General features: G+C 56.5%; 2 protein-coding genes across 4 annotated transcripts; one reads left to right on the top strand and one right to left on the bottom strand.

Moving 5' to 3' along the window:
- The first annotated feature begins 1 nt into the window (after position 1).
- Positions 2 to 13,839, top strand: INCENP (inner centromere protein). Of its 3 annotated transcripts, XM_058027098.1 has the most exons (18): positions 2 to 196; positions 279 to 389; positions 896 to 1,611; positions 2,959 to 3,010; positions 3,176 to 3,209; positions 4,563 to 4,641; positions 5,107 to 5,158; positions 5,652 to 5,769; positions 5,852 to 5,986; positions 7,868 to 7,977; positions 8,328 to 8,448; positions 9,125 to 9,247; positions 9,448 to 9,617; positions 9,882 to 9,972; positions 10,491 to 10,604; positions 11,734 to 11,893; positions 12,328 to 12,543; positions 12,620 to 13,839. In XM_058027098.1, exons 1-17 carry the CDS (start codon positions 24 to 26, stop codon positions 12,540 to 12,542), a joined length of 2,574 nt encoding a protein of 857 aa, XP_057883081.1. In that variant the 5' UTR covers positions 2 to 23; the 3' UTR covers position 12,543; positions 12,620 to 13,839. The 3 variants fall into 3 exon arrangements, with proteins under 3 accessions (XP_057883081.1, XP_057883080.1, XP_057883082.1); XM_058027097.1 differs by having other exon boundaries at positions 12,328 to 13,839; XM_058027099.1 differs by having other exon boundaries at positions 905 to 1,611; positions 12,328 to 13,839.
- Positions 13,840 to 14,196: 357 nt separating this feature from the next.
- Positions 14,197 to 19,349, bottom strand: VPS51 (VPS51 subunit of GARP complex). The gene is made up of 10 exons (XM_058027101.1): positions 19,137 to 19,349; positions 18,538 to 18,667; positions 18,002 to 18,148; positions 17,637 to 17,853; positions 16,787 to 17,516; positions 16,391 to 16,609; positions 15,898 to 16,119; positions 15,613 to 15,734; positions 15,074 to 15,161; positions 14,197 to 14,732 (listed from the first exon to the last, which is right to left on the bottom strand). The coding sequence occupies exons 1-10, from the start codon at positions 19,347 to 19,349 to the stop codon at positions 14,472 to 14,474; spliced, it is 2,349 nt and encodes a 782-aa protein (XP_057883084.1). The 3' UTR covers positions 14,197 to 14,471.
- Positions 19,350 to 19,572: the final 223 nt, after the last annotated feature.

A 19,572-nucleotide genomic window follows, 5' to 3' on the forward strand; every position in this document is an offset into this window, starting at 1 on the left:
GCGCGGCCGTTGGCGCTGTAGCGATGGCGGCGAAGGCGGCCGCGGCGGCGATGGGGTATGCGGAGCTCGCGGCGCGGACGATGGAGCTGCCCTCAGAGGGCCACCAGCGTCTGGCCCAGTTCCTGCGGCAGGAGAACGAGACCGATATGGTGTGGCTGGATGAGATCTACGAGGAGGCGGTCAAGATGTTTGTCAGGTACCTGCATACCCCGCTAGGCCCCGGCCCCTACCGGCCGCCCTTCGCGCTGATCCCGCCTTGATCTCCCCTTCCTCTCTAGCAACTACAGCGAGGAGCTCGAGCTGATGCCCAAGACGCCGTCGCAGAAGAAACGGCAGCGGAGGAAGCGGCTGTCGGCCTTACAGGAAGAGCAGGAGTCCGGCAGGAAGCGGTGAGGGGCGGCGGGTGCGGGATGGGGGAGCCCCTGTGGAAAGGGGGAGCGCAGGGGGTGTCCTCGGGGCCTGGAGAAGGGAGGGAGCCCGTGCGAGGCTGAACAGACCAGCTGCCAAGGGTTCAGGGAAACAATGCCCTCCACGGAGCATGTCCTGGCGATGCTCTGCTTTGTCCAGGGGGAGCTCCCCTTCCTTCGTCCCGCTGGTGTTAAAGGTCTGGTTTAGACCCTGTGTTTGGGACACTGTCGGCCGAAAAACATTGGATTTCGATTCTCCCGAGAAGTGCTGTTATTGTTGCCTGGTTCTATGTCCCCGTGTTTCTGTCTATTGTCTTTCTGTTTAAAGTCATTGTATCCCTCGATTGCTGTCTGCGTTAGCTGCGTTGTGTAGCCCTGTGTCTCCTGGGCCCAGCCCAGGTGTTTTGGCTCCTGCCTGTCTGTGCGCGGAAGGACTCGGGGCTGTTCCTGACTCCTGTTCCCATCTCACCCACTGTTCCTGTGATCAGCCTCTCTAGGAGGAGGAACGGCAGCAGCAGACCTTCTGTGCGATCTTCTCAGCGACTCAAGAACAAAGAAAACCTGGAACTCAGTAGGGCCGAGGCCAAGGAGGACTCTCCACTGCAGCGTGTGACACGGGCCCGGGCTGCAGCCTCTGCTATAAGCTCCAAGGTGGTTCCTGAGACCCCTACTGCCCTGCAGGCAGCAGGGAAGGATCGCTGGGTGGAAGCTGACCACGTTGGTACTGCAGTGCCTCTCCAGAGGAGCGGGGCAAAGCCGGCAGAGCTGCTCCCCACGGGCTCAGGGAACGGCTCTCCCGAGGAACACGGTGCTCCCAAATCACCGGTGGTGCCCACAGCCCCTGAGCTGATGGTGCCCTGTACTCCCGAGCCACAGGCAGGCAGGGCAGCCAATGTCACCGTCATCCTGAGCCCGGGGGCAGGACTGAAGGAGGGGGATGGCTCCCCACGGGACCACAGCCAGGCCCAGGAGCCCTCGCAGCCCCGGACGAGCAGCCCGGGGACTCCGACCGGCTCCAGGCTCAGCCGCCGCTCCGTGCGCCGCAGCCTGATGGGGAAACCCTCCCTGAGCCGCAGGACCTCCCTGGCAGAGAAATACTCCCTGGCCAGCAAGAGGGAGAGCATGATCCGGGCATCCACCGCCAGGGCAGCGGGCAAGAAGAGGGCCACTCAGAGGAGATCTGTGTTGTCCAGCTCTGTGGATGGTGAGTTTGGTGTCATAGCGGGCATTCTGCTTCCTGGGTCTTCAGTGTGGGGTGGCAGCTGAGCTTCCAGGGCTGCAATTGCTCATGGAAGACCTCCCTGGCTTTCTGGAGCCCCCTGTGAGCACAGAAACCCAGATAGCTGAATTCAGCCTTGTAAATCACCTGGGAGATCAGCCTCAGTGTCTCCATTTCAATGTAGCTTTAACCATTGCTGATTTGCTGTGAGAAGTTGTTGGTCCTGGAATCCCAGGATGGTTTGGGTTGGAAGGACTTTAAAGATTACCCCGGCCACTCCCAAGCCCCATCTAACCTGGCCTTGGATGCTTCCAGAGATGGGGCAGCCACAGCTCCTCTGGTCTGCTGGTCTTCCCATTTCTGTGGGGACAGCTGGCAAACATGAGAAGGATTTGGGGGGCCAAAAAGGGTGATGGATTCTCCTAAAGCCCTTCCTGTTTCCTGCAAGATGAAATTCCCATCAGTTCCCTTCTCCTTAGCAGGATCTGGCTGCTGGTTCTGGAGTTTGTTTGAGGAGGGAATTTCGAGGATGGACTTCATAGATTAAAAGTCTCCCACAATTTTACAGTTGGTGGCAGAGGCAGATTTAGGCTAGGACAGTCTCGTCTAAACTGCTGGAATTATTAAACAAAGAAGCTGGAGAGAGACTCTTCATCAGGAACTGGAGTGACAGGACAAGGGGAAATGGGTTCAAACTGAAAAAGGGGAAATTTAGATAGGATATACAGAAAGAATTCCTCTGTTTGAGGGAGGTGAGGTCCTGGCACATGTTGATGGAGAAGCTGTGACTGCCCCACCCCTGGAAGTGTCCAAGGCCAGGTTGGACAGGGCTTGGAGCTACCTGGGCTAGTGCAGGGTGTCCCTGTTCAAGGCAGGGGGTGGGACTGGATGAGCTTTAAGGTCCCTTCCCACCCCAACCAGTCTCTGATTGTTGATTCTGTGGTTATTCATGGCAGGTTCTGGCTGAGACAGAGCTCCTGAGCTCAGTGCAGCAGGGCCAGCTGGAATGCTGGCTTGGGAAGCAGCGTTCCTGCTGTAAATAAGGCTGGCTCTAACTGCTCTGGATGTCCAGTCAGGTCCCTGCACATAAGCCCAAGACTCATTAATGCCAGCTCATGGAATATCACCCCAAACTCATCCATAATTGAAAACTGCTTTCCTGCACTGGAGCTGCTGGCCATGTTCCTGCAGTGCCACCTGGGTGTGCTCCCGTGCCCCACCCTGCCCCAGGGCAGGACAAACCCTTCTGCAATGTCTGGAGCTCCTTGTCCCTCCAGATCCTTGGCTGCAGCCCAGCCTTACAGCTCAGGTGTGTTTTTTCCTCTCCCACAGCCTCCAGCTCCATAAGTGTGCCAGAGGATGAGGAAACCGTTGTCAAAACTGGGTGAGAATGCTTTTATTTATTTGTTTATTTATTTATTTATTTATCCTCACTACCCTGCTTGCAGGACTTTTTCACTGCCATTCTTGGTGTAAAATCCAAGTGGCTTCCCAGTTTCCTCAGTTTTGCTAAGCACAGCCCCTTTTGTCCTTCTTTTTTTTTTTCTAGGCCTCCTCCTGGACCCTCCACCCCCTCCAAGCTGGTAAGACTTGGGCAGGGATTAAAAGCATTTGTGCATCTATGGATTTGGTAGAAAAATGTGTGGAATTACTGCTTATTGGGAAATTTGGGAGCTGTGACTGTGGGTTGTCAGACTTTGTAACCTGTCCCCATGGCAGTGAGAGAGGAAGGCACAGAGCATCTGGCTTAGAGTGCAGGAGCCCATCTGAGCCTCTGTGGTTCTGGTACTGTGACTAGGGAAAATCTTAATCACAACATTTCAGAACCAGCAAAACCAAAACCAGCAAAGTTTTCTTTGGGAAATCAGCACATGGCTTTGGGTGCAGGTGTTCTGTCAGAAGGGTGTTACAGGCTTGGATGCTTGCCAAGACTTTCCTCTGTCCTTTTCCTAAATCTGTTGAAATTGTTGCACACCACCCTTAGCCTGACCTCAGGGTTGAGTCCTGCTTGGTTCTTCCTTCTTAACCTCTTGCTAGAGATCATTGTGTGAAGATTCAGTCCCCAAACTTTACAGATTAAAAAAACTTATAGTTCAGGGAAGTTTGGTCCAGCTGGTGTCATGGTTTGCACATTGTATTTTTTAAGCTTCTTTTGAGCTTTTGGTCAATCCTGCAGGTAATTCAGCACTTGTTAGTTTGGACTCACATGGAAATTTGTGAATATTATTGAGGTCAAAACCTTTTTCTCCTCAATCCTCACTGAGAAAGTAATGCTGGGATCATGTCAGTGTTTAGTCCAGAATAAGTTTCAATGAGCAGAGCCTGAATTAATGGAGCAGAGAAGTGACCTGAAGCACTTGTGAAAACAAGGAGAGCTATTATGGGTGTGGAGAAACTCCAAGTCAATTTTTCTAGGCCCTGCAGAAGCAATTGGGGATGATGGATTCTCCATCAATCCCTTTTCTTCTCTTCCCAGTGCAGCACTGTGAAGTGCTGACCAGGAGGCAATGCTGGTGCTGCTAGGAGAGAGCAATTCCAGAACCACAGCCCATTATCCCAGCAGAGCCTAAGTGCAGCGCTGGGTATCCCATAACAAACAGATAAATCATGGAAATGAGCCATTTGCCTGCTGTCTCCAGGCTCCCCACTCATCCCTGCTCGGGGATATGGGCATGCTGGCTCTGGCCAGAGCTCCAGCAGCACAGATTTACAGCTTGGAAGGCTCCTGGCCTTAATAGTTGATGAGCTGGTTGAGTTTATGCAGTGCAGATGCTCGTGTTAATGTCCCTGCCTCTCCTGGTGATGCAGCATCCAGGGCTTTGCCAGGAGCTGGGTTGGCATTCCCTGGTAATGCCACTGTCAGAGCCACCCCACAATGTGAACCAGGAACAGTTTCCATGTGTGATTGTCCTGAAACCTCTTTGCTTTTCCCACAGGAATCCCAAAACCCTCGGATGTCCCTTCGCTCCCACACAGTCAGCAAACACAGGCAGCCCCAGGAGCAGAACAGCAGTGGTAATTCCAGAGGGTTTGGGGGCAGCACTTTGGGAAGTTATCATTTTGGGAGGCTGGCTGGGAAGCTGGAAAGATTGACTGGTTAATTTGAGAGCTTACTTTGAAAGATTAATTAATGTTTGATGAGCAGGGATTTGTTTCAGACAATTAGCAGCGAGAAAACTCTGTGCTGGAGTTGTTTCCATCCTGGCAAGCACATGGAGATGGTTGTAATGAGGCTGGAGGGTTGTGGGAGGCCCAGCTGAGCTCTGTTGCTGAAGCTGTGCAGAACCCAGACAGATTTAGGCAGCTCTGCTTTGTCTGGAGTTTCCAGGTGGGAACGGTGCCATGTGAGCCAGGTCCTGCTGTGCCCACTCCTGCAGGTGGTTTTGCTGTTCAGAGAGCTGCTATATCCCTTCTCTGCTGTCAGACCTGTGCTGGGGGATTTTTCCTGCTAGAACTCACTGTGTACTTGTTCTCTTTCAGAAAACAACTTAAATAAGAATGGGGGGACCCTGGAGCCACCCCAGAGTGCCAGGTATGTCCTGGTTGGAAGTGTCTCAGGCAGGCTGTGGTCCTGTTCCAAACAGGTTCAGTGCTGGGATGTTGTTCACTGGCCTTTAGTATTTGTGAAACTTCTGCAAATAAGTTTTTCCTGCCTCCATGATCGTATGATTTAATTTTTATTTTCTGTTGCATTAGGATTTTATTTACTGGCTAACTGTGCATGCACAATCTTGGAATCACAGACTGATTTGGGGGGGTAGAGACATTAAAGCCCATCCAGTGCCACCCTCTGCCCTAGGCAGGGACACCTTCAACTATCCCAGGTTGCTCCAAGCCCCAACCAACCTGGCCATGGACACTTCCAGGCATGAGGCAGCCACAGCTTCCCTGGGCACCCTGTGCCAGGGCCTGCCCACACTGGAATCTCTCTCAGGGCCAGGATAGCTCATGGCCCTTTCCAGCCCTGACTTGGAGGCACGAGGAGGATTTGCCTGGTGTGTCTCACAGCCTGTGCTGTCTCACAGGAGGAAGCCAAGCTACAAGAGAGCTGTGGATGAGCGCTATGACCACCAGCAGGCAGAGGAGGGAGGGCTGTCTCCTCTGAGAAAAAAGACCCTATCCCCAGTCCTCCCAGCCAGCAAGGTGAGATCCTTGTAACCTTGGAATGCCTGACCAAGACCCTTTTTTACCCAGCCCCACTCACACTTTGCTGTTCCTCCCACAGGTGGTGCGTCCGTTCAAAACGTTCCTGCACACTGTGCAGAAGAACCAGCTCCTCATGACACCCAGCTCTGTGGGGAGGAATGGAGTCATAAAATCCTTCATCAGGTACAACACCCCTCTCCAGGCTGATCCCAAGGTAAGAGGAGGCTCTGCTCTAAGCCAGTACACGGTGGTTTCATTAAGTGCCTAACTTAAAGCACAGCTATGAGAGGAGCTTTGCAGCCCATTTGAAACTGAGTGATTTGAAGGGCTCTGTTTACACTTTAATAAATAAAATTGTGGTTAGTTAGCTTACTGAAGAATTCCAGTTTGAACTCCAAGCTTTATTCCTGCATCATTCTCCTGAGCTATTGGCAAGTAATAGTCAGAGATGAAAACTGGGGAACAGAAATTGAGTGGATTGTGAATGTTGAGTTGTATTGATAACTGAAGCCAGGTCTCCTTTTCTTAGTCTGGCCTGATCCCAGGTCTCCTTTCTAGGACTTCTCTCATGAGTGAGATTGAGCAAATACCTCTTAAATTCAAACCTTGGAGGTTTTCCAAACCCTTGAGGCGGGAGGAAACATGAAGCTGTCCTGGATGTGGGGCCAGTCAGACAACTGCTGGTGTCCAGATGGAGCGGGCATCAGTATCACTGATGGATCCTGTTGGGACCAGCAGCACACCTTGGCTTGCTGCAGGCAGGTGCTCCTGCACTACCCCAGGGAGCTTTCCAAGGCCCTGGTTTTCCAAGGCAGGAGCAGTTTGGGAGGGAGGGATTTGAGAGCTGGTTTTAGACAAGGGTGTACCTTCCTGGATTCACTCAGAGCCATGCTGGAAGCCGTGTGCTAAGCAGGAATTGCTCATACTCCTGATACCCAACAACTCACCTGCAAAGTAGGCAGCTCTGGGGCTGCTTTCTCCTTGCAGGAGAGCTGAGAGGGAGAAAGATGGGGGCAAGATGCAGGAATTGGTATTCCTGCATCTAACAGCCTGATGGCAGAGCTTCCTAGAGCTCTGTTCAGAGGCTGGCTGTGCTCCAGCAGGTCAGGGAAGGCCACTGGGAAGCAGTGAAAGATTCCAGCTTCAATCTCACTGGGCCCCTGCTGATGTTAGTGTCAGTACTACAAAGGAGTTAATAGGATGAGAAAAGAGTCTTGTGGCTAGAGAGTGCTTCCTCTGCTGCTGTCAGTTCGTGGAATGATTTAGGTTTCATTCCAGTGCAAGCAGCTCCCCCTCGGGAGATTTTCCATGTGGGAGCTAAACATAACTAAATAGCAGCAGAGCAATAAGATATAATTGTTAGTTTTATATTAACCAGTTTGGATGCTGACACCACCAAGCATTTACAGCATGGAGCCCAGTGTAAGGATTCCCATGGATAATGCCTATGCTGATCTGTGGGTCTGTGCTGAGACCAGGCCTGCTTGGGCATGGAGTGGGTTGATGTCAGTCCATTTGCTGTGGTTGTAGCGGTGGCTGGATATCGCTCCCCTGGCTGACAGTGTGCCTGGGCTGGGTCAGCAGAATGAGGAGAAAGCCCCTGGTTCTGGCTGCATGCCAGAGCAGGCTGGGAGCTCTGGAGTGCTGGTGGTTCACCCCCAGAGAGAGCCTGGTGGGAGGTGCAGGCGCCAGCGGGAGCTCAAGGTGTTTCCTGGAGCTCCATCTGTCCCCGCGCTCGCCGCAGGGAGCGGGAGCCGTGCCAGCCATTAGCGCTGCTTGGTGGCTCCTTTGCACCAAAAGAAAGCACGGGGCTGCCTGCCTGCAGTCCCTGAGGATGCTGCCTGGGCTTCCAGAGCTGTGTGTGCTCCTGTTCCAACACTCCAGCTTCTCTTGCTCTCTGAGATTCACACCAGTGTTTTCTTTGCCTTTGTCCATTCATGACCAGGTCACAGGCTGCCTGAGCTCTGCTCCAGGCTGTCACCATCCCATATTCCTGCCTGCAGCTCCTGGCTGTCACCTCTGGGCCCTTGCCCAAAGCAGCTGAGGTGGGATAGAGCTCTGGCCAGTGGGTACAATGACATTCAATTCCCCTCAGGAGAAGGAGAGGCAGAAGCTGGAGACTCTGCGGAAGAAGCAAGAAGCTGAGCAGCTGAGAAGGCAAAAGGTGGAGGAGGAGAGGAAACGGCGACTCGGAGAGGCGAAGCTGTGAGTAGATGTGGTCACACTGCTCTTGGCACCTGTAGGTTCCTGTGTCCAGGTGTTTTATCTTGCAGGAACTGTGCAAGCAACAAACTCCTGTGGACACAGGCAGTGTTTGTCCTTGGGGTATCCCTGGAGTGCTGATACAAAGCATTCCACATGACTGCCCTTGCTGCCCACTGGTGCAGCTTTTTGTCTTGAGTCCCCACTTTCTGACAGAGCTTAAGCATGGCTGGTGCTTAAATGAATGTGGAATTTGGGCCATTGAATTTCCTGCTGTGTCTCTTTGGCCTTGTGCTGAGCTGGGGGGAGCTCACCTGGCTGGAACACGCTGGTGAGCCGGGCTGTGTCCTCAGGAAGCGCGAGGAGCGCCTGCGCAAGGTGCTGCAAGCCCGGGAGCGGGCAGAGGAGATGGAGAAGGAGAGGAAGAGGAAGATTGAGCAGAAGATTGCGCTCTTTGATGAGAAGAGCGAGAAGGTAAAGCCCCTGCAGAGCTTATTTGGGACAATCAGTAGCCACCGAGGCAGTTGGCACCACAGAAATGTGCTCTCTGGAAAGAGGGGCACGGAGGCTGCTTGGATTTCAGAGGCTGAACCAAAGAGTAGTTGAATAAAGAACTTTCCAGAGCCCTGATGATCCTAGGGACAGCCTTTCTTTGGCTACAGCAAATGGCAGCTGAACTCCTGTTTTTCCATAATCAGGAATCTAAATGGGCTTTATTAATGCTCTGGTAGATGGGAGAAGGACTTGCAGTAGATAAAGGTGGCCTAATGGCCCCAAGGCTTTATTTGCTGCTTTTCCCAGCTGACTAATAGCTAGCTGGACAGGGGAAAGCAAACATCCTTCCTCCAGAGCCTTCCTCAGATCCCTGACTTCCAGGCAATTTGTGCAGGGGCCTAGTGGTCATCTGTCTGCTTTAATTATCCCCAGCTGCCTGTCTGGTTGCACAGCTCTGAGGTTATATTCCAGTAGTCAGCTCTTCCTGGGAAGGTGCAAAACAAGGTCATTGCCCTAAATATGACCTTTTTAAAACAGACCACAACAAGAGCACAACCACAAGCCCTTGGTTGCTGAGGGAAAAGGAGGCAGGGTTTGCCCTGTGAGGGGTCCTACTGTGCTGTCCTACCTGAGACTGGGTCTGTGTGTGCTCCAGGTGAGGGAAGAAAGGCTGGCAGAGGAGAAGATCAAGAAGAGAGTGGCTGCCAGGAAAATGGAGGAAGCTGAGGCCCGGCGCAGACAAGAGGAGGAGGCCAGGAGACAAAGAGCTCTGCAGCAGGTCTGTGTGTCTGTTGTGTGGGCTTGTTCTGTCCCACAGGCAGAGCTGGACAGGGCATCCACCTGCCTTGGGCACTGGGAATTTACCCCCAGGATGTTTCCCTGCTGTGTAGGATGGGAATTTGGGTCAAGTTGGAGGTTCCTGGTGCTTCCACTGGAGCCTGCTCCTGCCAGGTGAGTGACTCCTGCCTGTGCTTCCAGGAGGAGGAGCGGCGGCGCAGGGAGCTGATGCAGAGGAGGAGGGAAGAGGAGCAGGAGCGTGCCCGGAGGATCGCTGAGCAGAGGCAGGCAGAACTGGAGCGGGAGAGACAGCTGGCTGCAGAGAGAGAACTGGAGAGGAAGAGGGAGCAGGAGCGGATCCAGGCAGAAAAGTAAGGCAAAATCCCCATTTATGTACCAAATTCTGGGAGGGGGTTGAAGCAGAGCCAGAGCAGAGGGCAGGAGTGGAGGCTGGAGCAGCAGGGAGCTGCAGTGACCTGGCAGCGCAGCTCTGGGCTGCTGCTGGTGCTGAGCTGCCAAGGAGGAACTCTGGGCTCAGGGATGTCAGGGGTGTGGTGGGGGGTGCCTGAAGAGCTGTAAGCCAGGGAGGGCCCTGGTGTGGCTCTGGGAGTGAGGGCCTGTGCTGTGCTTCCCAGGCTCCGGGAGCAGCAGGAGAGGGCTGCCCGCCTGCAGAAGGAAGAAGCGGCTGCTAAGGAGAGGCTCCGGATGGAGATGGAGAAGAAGGAGGTGAGTGATTGATTTCTGGGAAGGGATGGAGCCACACAGTCTGGCCTCAGCAGCTGTTGCTGTTGGAGCAGCTCAGCTGGGATGCTGTGGGCAGCCCTGAAGACCTCCTGGGACACTTCTGAGCAGGAAGTCAGACCTGTGTGGCATGGTTATGGTACCATGGGGAGACTTGGCCTCTAAATTTACTGTTTACTAGTCTAGAAGGAGGCCAGGATCAGTAGCACAGACTTCTGCAGGTGGTCAGCTGGTTTCTGGTTTTTATAGCCCCAAGATAAAGTCAGCAGCAAGTTTTCCAGGGTGGGAGGCCCTGGCTTTGTCAGGGAAAGGCAGCTGATGGTCTGGCGTGGGGGTCAGTGTGTTTGTGCCCTTCTGAGGAAGCTGCACCATGTCCCAAGTGCTCCTCAGCAGCACGAGGAACAGCTGTAATGAGGTGCTTGGATATTTTGCCTGCCACAAAGATGGGTGGCTGGGTTGGCAGTGTAGTCCCTAAGGGTAATCCTGTGGATGTCACCTGGCAGAGGGAGCAGAAGATGCTGGCTGAGAAGAAGAGGCAGGAGGAAGAGCAGAAGAAACTGTCAGAGGAGCAAAAGGCCAAAGACAATGCCCGGGCACCACTCCAGGAGAACAAGGAGGTAACTGGGGATGGATCCTTAGGGGTGACAGCAGAGTTCAGTCCCAGCACTGACCCACTCTTGCCTCGAGCTGTTCTACCCTCTGCTTTTATCTGCCTTTGCAATAACACAGGAATTCTTTAAATCCTGGTTATCTAGGGTTGACTGTGCATATTTCAATGACAGAGGGAAGGGAAGCAGGAGGGATTGGACAGGATTCCTGGCTGTGGGTAAGACAGCAAGTGTTGGAGCTGTCTTAAATGCCTCTTAAATACCGGAAGGACCTCGGGGGCAGAAAGTGCTCAAAGTTTTATTTTGGGTCAAATTTGGGAACAGGCACAAGGTGGCAGCAGAGCCAGGTGGAATGGTGGTGCTTTGGCTGCGGAGAATCCTGCGGATGTGTGTTCATGTCCTGAGCATTGACAACAAACAGGGGGCTCTTGTCTCCTTGCAATGCTCAGAATCTTAGTCTTTAAGTGCAGGACCAGTGGGTGGGAGTTCATGTCATTGGACACAAAGCCATGAAAGGAGGTCTCTGGTGGGGAAGGACAACTGTGTACAGCTCTCCAGAGACTCACTTACTGAATGAAAATAGAATTCCTGCTGAAAATTTCCAGTTGAAAAAACCTGAAATTTGCAGTTGAAGGTTTTCTCCTGCCCTTACACTTTCTGCCTGTGCAGCTCCCATTAGTGTGAGCTCGATTTGGCTGAGCTGGTGGGCAGGTTCTCTGTCCAGCAATTAGCATATTAGTTTTACATAATTAATCAAGCTCAAAAGTTGAGTTGCAGAGTGTTTAGAGCGTGTGACTCTGCTCCAGCGACATAAAACCTCCAGTTAACCTTGGCTTGGCTGGAGTGGAGCTCTGTTCTATTAGACCCATTAGTTCATCTACTGCTGTGTGCTCGTGTGCTCATGCCACGGATGGCAAATTAATCAGCCTAATTAAACAGGAGAAGGCCATGCACAGCCATCATTGGGTCACAACTTTGGAACTTGGGTCAAGCTCTCAGGTCCAAACTTGAGACCTGCCAGACTCAGGGTTTGCTCTGAGGTGACAGAGCAGGAGGTGGGGACAAGCTGGTCCTGCTGTAGCTCGGAGCCTGATGATGCTGCTGCACCCATAACCTGTGGAATGTATTTTCCTTCTAGAATTCCCCTGCCTGCAACTCGTATGAGATGACTCCTCAGAGCAGGAAGGAACTCAAGGTGCCTTTGACAAACTCCAATGACTATGGGATGGACCTGAACAGCGATGACTCAACAGATGATGAGAGCCAGCCACGCAAGCCTGTCCCTGCCTGGGCCACTGGTATGTGTGTGGGAGGGATGTGGGGGGTTCTGTGTGTCCAGGACCCCCAGCAGACTGTGGGAGCTTCTGTGGGGTTTTGCTCAGCTCCTCCTGCCTGGAGGAGTTTAAAGTACTCCAGCATGAAATGAGTACTGGACAGGAGCTTGGAGCAACCTGGTCTAGTGGAAGGTGTCCCTGCCCATGGCCAGGTGTTGGAACTTGGATGAGTTTTAAAATCCCTTCCAACCCAAACCATTCCATGATTCTATGTGGAATGTGGAATCAAGGGCTCTTCCACCACTTGGGCATCTTATCACAACGTGATGGGGGACAAATGCACAGCTAAGCTGCCTTGGGGTGGTGAGAGATGAGCAGAGCATGGACACACCACATACAACAGCCTACACAGAGATCCCAATGAACAAAACTAACACAATCCTCATCTGTTCCTGCAGGGAATCTGCTCAGCCAGGCTGTGATCCGGCAGTACTACAACCCCCCTGACGTGGACGCGCTGTTTGGGGCCATCCCCAGCCCCAAGCTGGAGGACATCTTCTACAAGAACAAGCCCCGCTACTTCAAGCGCACCAGCTCGGCTGTGTGGCACTCCCCGCCCTCCGTGGCAGCCAAGCCAGCCCTGGGGCTGCCCTACGGCCTCAAGAAGCCCTGAGGTGAGCACAGGTGTGCAGCAGGTGTGCCTTCCTGTCTCCAGGTGAGGAAGGAGTCACTCTTCACTTTAATATTTAGGTTCTAGCATTGAATAAATGGCAGCTTTCCTGGGTTCCTGCGGCTCGGTTTGCGGGGCCGGTTTCTGTCAGGCCAAGCCACGAGGTGCTGCCCCAGGAAGTGTCTCTCTCGTACCCTTAGCTTGGAGCTGGCATGGACTCAGACTTTCAGCGGGTGAGGGGTGTCACCTGAAGCTGTGAGATCTCCCCCCCTCTGTCACACAGGCCTGGCAGGCCCTGCCATTCCTCAGTTGTACGTCTGTGCTGCCCTCGAGGTCAGTGACAGCCAGGGACCACTGCACCAGGGCACAGTCCGGCCTGCTCCACTGCTCTTCTCAGGAAGGTGTTCCCAGGTGTGCTCTTCATCTCCTGCAATCCCAAAGGGATTTGTCGCTCTGTCCCCACCTGTGTGGCAGTGTCCATCAGCTGGGCACAGCTGACGTTGGCACAGCTGGGGCAGGAACACCGTGAGGGTCTCAGTGACGTTCTGCCAGAGATGACCAAGGTGTGACCATGTCCCCGAGGACCCACAAGTGTGTGAGCCAGCTCTAGGCCTTGATAGAAGAAACTCTGCAAGGGTTTTGGCAGATTTTTTTTTGTTTCTTGGTGAAATTCCATCTGTGAGGCCTGATGGGATTTGAGAGGATGTTTTTAACCTTAATCCCTTTTGTTCACCCTTGGCTGTGGCTCAGCATCAGCTCGTTGTCTCAGCCTTTTAGCACTTCCTGTTCAGTGAGCCACTGCTAACCGGACTCTGGCCAACCCAATTTCATTGAACCAAAAATTCCAGATCAGCCTTCCCATTCCAGGAGTGTGTGGTGGTTTAGTTATTCCTTCTGCACCCAGCCCAGCCCTGTAAAATCCTTGTAGATACTGTGCTTTGTGTGAGGGGACATGATCCTGTCTGTGTGTCTGTAGCCAATGCACTGTTTGCCAGTAGATATTCTTCAAAACAAAACAAATTAAATTTTGTTTCTAAGTTTTTAAAAGTTTTGTATTTTAATACACTGGTGTCTGTATGCTGGGGCTGCTCTGTATGTGCAGATCTGTATGTGTGGAGTGTCTGTGCTGCTAGGGTTGCTCTGTAGATCCATGTCTGGCTATTGCTGTCTGTACCCATGGAGTGCCTGTGTTTCCATTGGCTGTCCTGTGCATCCAGGTCTGTATCCCTGCGACCGCCATTTCTTGTACAAAAGCTTCTGAGTTGGCCAAAAACTGTTTGATAAAGTGAGTTTTATCATCTCTGGGCTCCTCTCAGCTTTTTGTTACAGAGATTGAGGGTTTGGAGTCTGTCTCTTTTGTGCTGATTCCTTGAGGCAAGAATGTCCTATCTGGGGAGAACTTCTGATCTCCTATGGAAGATCTTAGTCCCTGTGGGTTCCCCAGCACTTTGTAGCATCTGTGGAAGCTTTTGATTTTTAAGGCTGATTTTTGGAGGCTGATTTTTAAATTTTGGGGCCCTTGTGGCTGTGGGTCCATTGGGGACATTGCTCAGTGCCCAGCCCCTGTCCCTGTGCTGTCAGCCCAGCCCAGGTGGGACCCCGCTGTGTGCAGGGCCAGCTCCCACTCCCCAGGCACAGACAGGGACACAACACCCAATTCAACTCACACATAATTTATTAGTGACAAAGGGGCTGTCTCCAAGCACGAGGGGATGTCACCAGGGTGAGGGGATGACACTGTGTCACTGGGCTGGGGAAGCACTGGGGAAAGGGGGGTTTGAGCAATATGGTGTGACAAGGACATCCTTGTGAGGACACTCTTGTTGTGAAGGTCACACAGATTGCCCTCATGTATGTGCAGGGACTCAGAGGGCCCAGGTCTGTCCCCAGAGGTGTAACAGGCCCCGGTGTGGCACGTCCCTGTCCCTGATCCTACCCGCGCTCGCAGATGAGCTCCACCACGCTGTGCTCCATGGGGACGGGGTCGAGGCAGCGGTGGGCGGCGCTGGCGGCCACCTCGTCCAGCAGCCCCTGCACCACGCGCTCGTCGGAGGCGAAGCGCCACAGGTAGAGCTGCAGGTAGTGCCCGTCCACCTGCACCTGCTGCAGCCCGAAGCGCCCCAGCGTGCGCAGCCGCACGCACTCCAGCAGCGTCTTCAGGCTGATCTTGATGATCCCCGTCAGCACCGACACCTGGGGCAGGGGACAGCGGGGACACGTGGCACGTGGGCACAGGGATGGTGTCCACATCGCACGTTTGGCCTTTGTCCTGGCTGCCACTCCCCAGGGCACTCCTGAGCATGGGGACATGTGGCACATGGACACCCTTGACCTGGTCGCTGCACTGATCCCACAGTGATCCTTTTCCTCCCCACAGAGTCCTAGGGCAGGGGACACTGGGGACACCCTTGTCCTGGATATCAGCTCCCAGCAACTCCCTGAGCCCTGACACCAGGGACATGTGCCAGTGAGAAGGCGGGCACTTTGGGACCCTGGGGATGTTTAGGGACATGGTGGTGTCCCCATGATCTCACCTTGTTGAATTCAACAGGGCTGAAGATGTCAATGCGCTCAGAGAAAAGCTTCTGGATGTTGCTGAGCAGGTGGGTGTCCATGGGGGCACTGAGGACATGGACACAGGGACAGTCAGGGACTTGACAGAGCCAGGGATGTGGGGACAGGGACACAGGGACCGTTAGGGGCCATGGAGAGGGTCAGAGGATGCAGGGATGCTTTTGGGGACAGAAAGGCAGGGGAATGTGAGGATGGTTCCAGGACATGGGGGGGACAAGACAACTGAGGGACACAGGGATGATGGGGATCACCAGGGGTTTCTGGGACAATTGTAAGAACACAGGGATTGTTGGGACAAACAGGGATCATCATTAGGATAGTCTGGGATATGGGGACAGCAAAGGGCTGTCAAGACAGCCTGGGACAGTCTGGGATCGTGAAGAGGGTGACAGGAGAGATGCAGTGGATACTCAAGGAGTGACAGGGAGCCCAGGAGTGCCTGGGTGGCCCAGGCACTGACACGAGGAGCCCAGGGTGACCCAGGGGTGGCAGGGCTGACCTGGGGGTGTAGCTGGGGGCATAGCGGCCGGGTGCCCGTGAACTGCTGTAGACGGAGAAGGCGCGCCGGCTGGAATCGCTGCTCTGTGCCCGCCTCACCCCCTCCTCGAAGAGCTGCCCCACCTGTGGGTGGCACCACACCCTCAGCACCAACAACCCCATCCTGGGACCCCCGAAATCACCCAGCATCCTTCCAAGTATTTGCAAGCCTCCCACACCCTTCCAGAATCCCCAAAGGGCCGCACAGGGACCTTGGGCACCCCTCTCAGCTGGGGTGTCGGCCGACCTGCACGTCGATGGCGGTGATGTCCTCCACCACGCGCTTCATGACGGCGCGCACGTTGCGCGGCTCCACGGTGCCCAGCCAGTCGCGCGTCTCGACGCTCTTGCGCAGCATCTGCGCCACGGCCGCGCCCTGCACCTGCACGTAGTGATCCAGCAGCCGCTGCGCCGCCGCCCGCGCCTCCGCACACAGCGCCGGCCCCGGCGTCACCGCCGGCCCCGAGTCCTGGGGACACACACAGGCACCATCAGCCCTGTGCCTCCTCTGCTGCACTGCCACCGCTGGCGACAGGAGGGGCATGGGCACAAGTGGAGATGCTGCCCTCCGTGCCCTACATCTGATGTGCTGCGAGCACAGGGACATTGGGGACAGGTGGGACACTCTGCCTTGAAACAGCATCACTGCCCCTCTTACAGGTTCTTGGGGCTTCAGGGGCTCCTAAGGCCATGCAGAACCCCCCCGAACAGGATCCCCTTAGGACCATTTAGAGGCTCACCTGAGGTGGGAACTGCTCATCAGTGAGGGTGAGGATGTAGCTAATGGTGGAGTTCTCGTAGTCCAGGCAGAGACGGGCAAGGAGCAGCAGCAGGGCCGGGGGGGCAGCGGGAGCTCCCCGCTCAGCTGGGCCATCAGCAAAGCCACGGGCGGTGCGGCACAGCCAGCGCACGAAGGCCACCACCAGTCCCTCACGCACTGCTGTCACACAGAACTCCCCCTGTGCCACAAATGGGGGGGTGGATCACACCCCAAAACTGGCCTGTACAGGCTCCAAACCACGCTGTATGACCCCCAACCTACCCTGTGCCACCCACAGATTGCTCCAGCGACCCCCAAAATGCCCCTAGCCCCCTTGGCCTGTCCCCCCAAAGCGCCTCACCCTGTGTTACCTCACCTTGAAGTAGGGCAGGCTGGCGAAGGCGACGTCCCTGGCCGTGAAGAGCTGCACGTAGGCCAGCACGGCCTTGAGCTGGCCCAGCACGGAGGCGGCCAGCGTGGCCAGCAGGTCAGGCAGGCCGGGCCCCTCCTTGCCGGGGGGCCGAGGGGCAGCCAGCGCCTGGCGCACGTCACCCAGGCAGCCCAGGAAGAAGGTCTGCAGGGCACGCAGGTAGCGGTCGACGCGCTCGCGGGCGGCCCGGGCCACCAGCGCGGCGGCGGCGTCGACGCCCGTGGGCAGCAGCTCCAGCAGCGCGCGCAGCCGGCGGTGGAAGCGGTCGAGCGCCCGCACCAGCAGGGAGGTGTCACCCAGGCCGCGCTCCAGCGCCAGCCGCCGCTCCAGCAGCGCGAAGTAGCGGGTGGCCAGCGCGGCGGCGAAGGGCTCCAGGCGCCCCGTGTCCCCGCCAAAGAGCGCGCGGTACGAGCCGGCCAGCTGGCACAGCGTGCCCACGAAGGCTGAGCTGCCGCGGTCCACGAAGTCCAGGATGTCGGAGGCGGGCGGCGGCGGCGTGGTGGCCGTGCCCGAGGGGTCGGCCGCGGGCAGCTCGGCCTCCAGCGCCGCCAGCTCGGCCTCGAGGCGCGCGCCCGCCTGGCTCAGGAACTCCTCGCTCAGCTCCTCGGCCGGCTCCTCCAGCTGCAGAAGCATCTCCACGCACTCGGTGAGCTCCTTGGGGTCCAGCGTCTCCTCCCTGGTGGCCGATGGCAGAAAACAGGGAATAAGCAATAGGAGTCATCAGCAGGCTCTGGAGCGAGCACCCCCAAACCCGCATTTCCCAGTGCTGCCCTCAGCAGGCTCTGGCTGAACGCACCGGAGGCGTGTGCGCAGGCGCTGGGCCAGCTCGGCCATGATGGCGTGGCTCTCGTCCTCGATGGCGCGGAAGGAGGGCAGGTGCCGGTAGTGGCGCAGCACGGCGCGGGCGCGGGCGTGGCAGCGCAGGGCCCGCGCCGGCTCCGTGCCCGCCCAGCGCCGCAGCCGCCCCGGCACCTCCACCAGCGCCTGCAGCTTCCGCAGCAGCGCCTGCACCCCTGCAGGGACACGGTGTCAGTGGTGGGCACACAGCAGCATGAGGCACAGCGGTGGGACCATCTGCTGGATCTCCACCCCACAGATCTGCCCCTCTGCCCCACACGATTCACCCCAATAAATGTGCCCCCGCACAGCCCCGCTCCGTACCGGCCAGCTGGGCGCCGCGGCGGTGCCGGTCCTGCAGCGCGGCGCTGACGCGGGCGCTCGAGGCACTGATGGCCGCCATGTTGGCCGCCAGGTCGTCCATCTCCGCCTCCATGTGCCGGAAATCCACCTTCATCTTCCGGATGGTGTCTGGGGGACACGAGCCAAGTGCCAGGTCCCTCGGCTGCCCAGGACCCCCCCAGCCCACCCAGGATTAACACAGCACAGCCATAACCCCCAGAGAAGGCTGGTTACTGCAGGTCACTGATCTCCAGAGTGAAGCACCACATGGCCCGGGGCAGCTTCCCAGTGCTGCCAGAGGGAACACCCCCAAATCCCCACTTCCCAGTGCTGCCATCAGCAGATTTCAGAGTGAACCCTCCCAAATCCCATTTCCCATTGCTGCCATCAGCAGGCTCCAGAGTGAACACCTCCAAATCCCATTTCCCATTGTTGCCATCAGCAGATTTCAAAGTGAACCCTCCCAAATCCCCATTTCCCACCACTGCCATCAGCAGGCTCCAGAGGGAACAGCTCACCAGTGGCGGAGATGAACTTGTTGTAGTTCTCGTACAGCAGGGTCTGCATGTCGCTGTCCAGGGCGCGGATCTCCCGGCTCAGTGCGGCCTCGCGGGCCAGGAGCTGTCCCAGAGGACACTCGCTGCGCACCTGAGGGGACAACGGATACACATTTGCCCCTGCTTCCCTCCACTGCCCACTCCGGAGCCCCCTAATTGAGATCAACTGCTCTCCATAGTACATCTGAGACGCTCCCCTGCCCTGCAGGATCCCTGACTGTTCCCCCTGGATTCCTCCCGGGATATGGAAGTGATCCCCAGGAGCCTCCCCTGCCCTGCTAACTGCCCCGATCCAGCTGCTGCTGAGCACCTCAGCACCATTCCCGCACGGAATCAGTTTCCCCAGGGGAGCAGATCCATAAGGTGCTCGAACAGGCCCTCTATGGGATCCCCTCAGGATCCTCGGGCCCCGAAGGTTCTGGGGGCCCTACGGTTCTCCCCCGCCAGGACCGGGGCCACCCATCGAGATGCCTCGTGACGTGGTCCCGCGGGGCCCTTCCGGGGCCCCTCGGAGCTGTCGCCAAGGTGGCGGTGCCCGCGGGAGGAGTCTCCGTGCCCACCTTGGTCATGAACACCTCCGGGTCGAAGTGGGGCCCGTTGATGTCGGTGGGGTCCGGAGGCGCCTCGGCCGCCTCGGCAGTGGACGGGCCATAGTAGCGCTGGAGCGGCCCGTGGGGGCGCCGCCACCCGCCGCCCCCGGTGCTGCCGCCGGTGGCCTCGGGGCTGCCCGCGGCCCCGCTCTCGGCCCCGCTTCCCGCTGTCGCCGCCGCCATCGCGCCGCCGCTTCCGCCCCAGCAGCCACTTCCGGCCTGTCCCTTACGACACTTCCGATGCGACACCCGGTTGCCATGGTGACGAGACAGCAGGGCCGGACATGGCGGGGCCCAGTTACCGAGGCCCGGGACGGCTGCCACGGGGACGGAGCCGGCGCGGCCCTGTCCTGCTGCGCCATGGGGAAAGGACTGCCGTGAGGCCTCAGACATGGGTGGAGACACC

Source organism: Melospiza georgiana, chromosome 6 (assembly GCF_028018845.1).
Source record: "Melospiza georgiana isolate bMelGeo1 chromosome 6, bMelGeo1.pri, whole genome shotgun sequence".
Lineage (NCBI taxonomy): Eukaryota > Metazoa > Chordata > Aves > Passeriformes > Passerellidae > Melospiza > Melospiza georgiana.

Coding starts and splice junctions, on each gene's coding strand:
- INCENP (XM_058027097.1), top strand. CDS start 24: ATGGCGGCGAAGGCGGCCGCGGCGGCGATGGGGTATGCGGAGCTCGCG. Junction 5,159..5,651: donor GAGCCACCCCAGAGTGCCAG/GTATGTCCTGGT, acceptor GCTGTCTCACAG/GAGGAAGCCAAGCTACAAGA. Junction 7,978..8,327: donor CGACTCGGAGAGGCGAAGCT/GTGAGTAGATGT, acceptor CTGTGTCCTCAG/GAAGCGCGAGGAGCGCCTGC.
- VPS51 (XM_058027101.1), bottom strand. CDS start 19,349: ATGGCGGCGGCGACAGCGGGAAGCGGGGCCGAGAGCGGGGCCGCGGGC. Junction 17,854..18,001: donor CCGCGGCGCCCAGCTGGCCG/GTACGGAGCGGG, acceptor GTGTCCCTGCAG/GGGTGCAGGCGCTGCTGCGG. Junction 15,162..15,612: donor GCCCCCAGCTACACCCCCAG/GTCAGCCCTGCC, acceptor CCATGTCCTCAG/TGCCCCCATGGACACCCACC.